Here is a 3,712-nt window from a genome sequence, read left to right on the forward strand (position 1 = left end):
CCCACCCCCAACTTCTTGCAACGGAACATGCAAGTACGATGCATCTCTGTCGCTTTCGTTATCTCGAGCAAACGAGACATACACGCCGCGAGTAATCCAAATCCAGGATGGGCAATGGCATCGCGCGCGATGCAATTGCAATGCACAGTCACGATTCACTTCACCCAAAAGTCACGCGAGAAACCTAACCCCTACGCAAGGTGAAAGCCGGCGAATCCACGGCGACTCGCACTGGCCGTCCGATGCTGAAACGGCCCACCACTCGGCGCTACGCATCACGGTCCATCCACTCCAGTCCCGCAGCCCTGGTGGCCCACAGGGTCGGGCCCACGTGACGGCGAGGTCGGTCTAATCCAACAGGTCCATGTCACGGCGGTGACTAATCGATCAAAGTTAGGGAGCAAATGACACAAGGGAGAGGATTAAAAAACTCCAATAGAGAGAAAAGAAAGTCATGGGTGGCATGGGGGCGTTGGATGGTGGGTGGCAACGTCAGGGTGGCCATGGCACACGCTGGTGGAGGCGTTTTCCGTCACAATATTCCAGCCTCCGATCGACGACAGGGCACACTCGCGCGCACGAAATGCTGTCGATTGTCGAATCGCACCGGACGGACTGGTTGAGCACTTGTTTGATCTGCCGGGTTGGACAGGAAGCGAGCAGTCCCCCCTTGCAAGTTGCAACGACATATCAAGATATCACTGCATCGACCGAGAGCTTCGGTGAGAAAAAAATCGCAGCGAGGTGCCTAGTGGGAACTCAGCATTGCCGCGCGATAAATGCGCGACGTCGATTGGGGGGGAGGAACGGCTTCTTCTGGACGGACGGGAACGGCTGCACCGGTGCAAGGAAAAAAAGCAGAGTTGGGCGGAGGTAGCCGTCGCCGTCGAGGGCGGCCGCTTTCGGGGACAAATGGCGGGTCAATCAAGTTAGGCGGCGTCGCACGGCACGGCACGGCTCAGCATCGGCGTCCACGACGGTTGGCCGAGGGCCGAGTCGTGCCACCGTATATGCCCAGTGACTCACCGCTCCAGCCTCCAGAAGATACCGATCCCCTCCGCGCGGCATCTTTCACGCGCGCCCGAGAAGTCCAAACACGTGCCGCCCTCCCGTCCTCCCGGGCGCCCGTGTGACCCCCTCGCGCACCGGCATTTCACCGAGCAACCACCTCACCGTATCAGCAGCGGCCACGGCGAGCAGCCTCTTCATGCCGCGTCTGTGCTGGGGTACACCTGCAGAATGTGAAAGACACACCGCTCTGCGAGTGAATTAGTGATCGATGAGTCACTCGACCGAATGCAGCATTGGAAGCGATCCAACCAAAAACCCGTGGCGATTCCGGGGTAATTTGGAGCAGCAACTCTTGTTTTTTTACTACATGGGTAATATAATGCACATATGAACATCCCACTGTGTGACTGTCTCCTACCCCACCACAGCTCTGTACATCTACAATATGGAGGTTACTACTACTGCTACTATATTTTTACACGGTTGCAAAACTTAGTTGCCGTTACCGAGTCGTAAGCACCCAGCAGTGCTTGGACTTGACTGGGTACTAACTAGGAGTAACTGAACTGTAACTAAAAACCGAAGCTGAAAAGTAACAAACAAGCTATAATATGTATGTGACGTGGCTTACTGCTCTTGCCCTTCTCCGGCATTACGCCGGCCGGCCTCCGGGAAGGGAAGCGCCGGGCTCGCCGCCATTCCGGGGCACACGGTTATTGTGTTTGGCTATGTCATGTGTACAGTACACTATGTTGATCAGGCGCGGACGCGTCGAGACTCCCTAGAACTCGACGATGAGGCTGCCGAAGGGGGACCGGTGCGGGACGCCCTTGCGGCGCTTGTTGCCGGTGCGGTAGCTGGCGGAGGTCGGCGGCGGGGTCGACGGCGTGAAGCTCTGCACGACGCTGCTCTTGTCGCTGCTGCCGCCGCTGGTGCTCGTGCACGAGTCCTCGGACTCGTACCGCGCGTCCTTGAGCGCCGCCCTCTTCTTCTTCTTCTTGCCACCGTCGCCGCCGCCGCCGCCGCCGCCGCACCCGCCGTGCTTCTTCCTTGGGCGGTATCCACCGGACGTACCCACAATCTGCAGAGAAAAGAAAATAAAGACGCCATTGTTGGTGTCTACGAGCATGCGTCGCGCCAGAATTGATGGCGTTGGTTGGTGCGTGCGTACCTTGCATCCGAGGGAGCAGAAGCGGAAGGAGTCGAGGAGGCTGCGCTCGCAGACCTCGCAGGTGTTGGTGACGCCCTTGCCGGGCCTCGGCTGGGGGCGCTCGTTGAGGAACACCACGCGGGCGCTGTTGATGATGTACGTCTGCACGCCGGTGATGTCCAGCACCTTCTGTATCTCCGACACCCGGATCACGTCGTGGTACGACGACCTCCGTATCTGCTCCATCCACGACATGGACGGACAGGCAACGCGTGAGTCTCCGCGATATAGATCGATCGATCAAGAAGCACACGCATTGGATTAACAGACTGACCTGGATGGCGTGGTGGTCGCGGTGGTGGGAGAGGCAGAGGGAGCAGAGCGCGCCGTTCATGCAGTCGAGGCAGTACATGTTGCACTCGCTCTTGTGCGCGTCGGCGTGGATCCTGCATTGCACGAAGAAGCTCGTCGACAGCAGCGGCTTCAGCCACGGCGGCCACCGCTGGTTCTCCACCTCCTCCTCCTCATACCCCCTTCCTCCCTGCACCCCCACATTCAATCCATCACACCCCAATCAATAACCAAGAAACAGAGCAAGAGCAATCAATCAGTCATCGGCAGCTACTTACCATGTCGCCTCTGTTCTTCAGCGAGAAAGGGGACGCATGGTCTATCGCCATTCCCAGTGCGAAGCAATCGAGAGAGAGAGAAGAATGTGGATGGAAGAGACGAGAGAAAAGAGAGGAAGAGGCTCGAAGCGAAAGAAAGCACTTCTGAATGTATGTAGTGTGAAGTCTTTTGTAGACCAAGGGGGGCAAAAGACGAAAAGCATCTGCAAACACCGGGGTTAAGTAAACTAATCGGAGGAAGACTCGGGGAGAGTATTTGTGCTCGTTCTTACTCCCACCGTCCCAAAATAAGTACAGTTTTACACATTTAACCGTTCGTCTTATTTAAAAATTTTATATGATTAGTATTTTTATTGCTATTAGATGATAAAACATAGTAGTGTATGTGTTACTAAATATTTTTAAATTTTTCACAAATTTTTCAAATAAGACGGACGGTCAAATGTTAAACACGGATATCCACGGCTATACTTATTTTGAGACGGAGATAGTATCAACTACTCGTACATGGCGGATCCGGGCCGTCTCATAAGTCACAACCCGGCAAGCACATATGACCGATCGAATGGCAGAGCGTGTTTCCAAACAGTGGAATCCTAGCACAGTTCGAATTGTCTCCTACCGCAATGTCCCTTTCGCTTGAAATTTACTAATCAGAGTGTTGCATTCACTTGTGAACCTTATCATCAACAGCATTATGATTTACTGATTTCTTTTTCGTTACAGTAACGATTCCGATTGCAACTTGCGACGGGGCGAGACCCAAAATCCACCGTAAATTGTCGTAGAGTAAAGCAGTGCTATCAGTTTGGATATTTTCTTTTCCTACATTTTGGAATTATCACTTGCTAGTGAATGGATGCTTTCTCTAGGAGATTCTATTGCACTTGCGCATATGTTTCAGCTTCCCACATGAATGGTG

General features: G+C 54.1%; 1 protein-coding gene across 1 annotated transcript; it reads right to left on the minus strand.

Moving 5' to 3' along the window:
- Window positions 1–1,336: 1,336 nt before the first annotated feature.
- On the minus strand, window positions 1,337–2,991 carry LOC127761191 (protein RGF1 INDUCIBLE TRANSCRIPTION FACTOR 1-like). The gene is made up of 4 exons (XM_052285438.1): window positions 2,791–2,991; window positions 2,496–2,702; window positions 2,183–2,398; window positions 1,337–2,092 (listed from the first exon to the last, which is right to left on the minus strand). The coding sequence occupies exons 1-4, from the start codon at window positions 2,839–2,841 to the stop codon at window positions 1,793–1,795; spliced, it is 774 nt and encodes a 257-aa protein (XP_052141398.1). The 5' UTR covers window positions 2,842–2,991; the 3' UTR covers window positions 1,337–1,792.
- Window positions 2,992–3,712: the final 721 nt, after the last annotated feature.

The sequence above is a fragment of the Oryza glaberrima genome, chromosome 2 (genome assembly GCF_000147395.1).
Source record: "Oryza glaberrima chromosome 2, OglaRS2, whole genome shotgun sequence".
NCBI classification, from domain to species: Eukaryota; Viridiplantae; Streptophyta; class Magnoliopsida; order Poales; family Poaceae; genus Oryza; species Oryza glaberrima.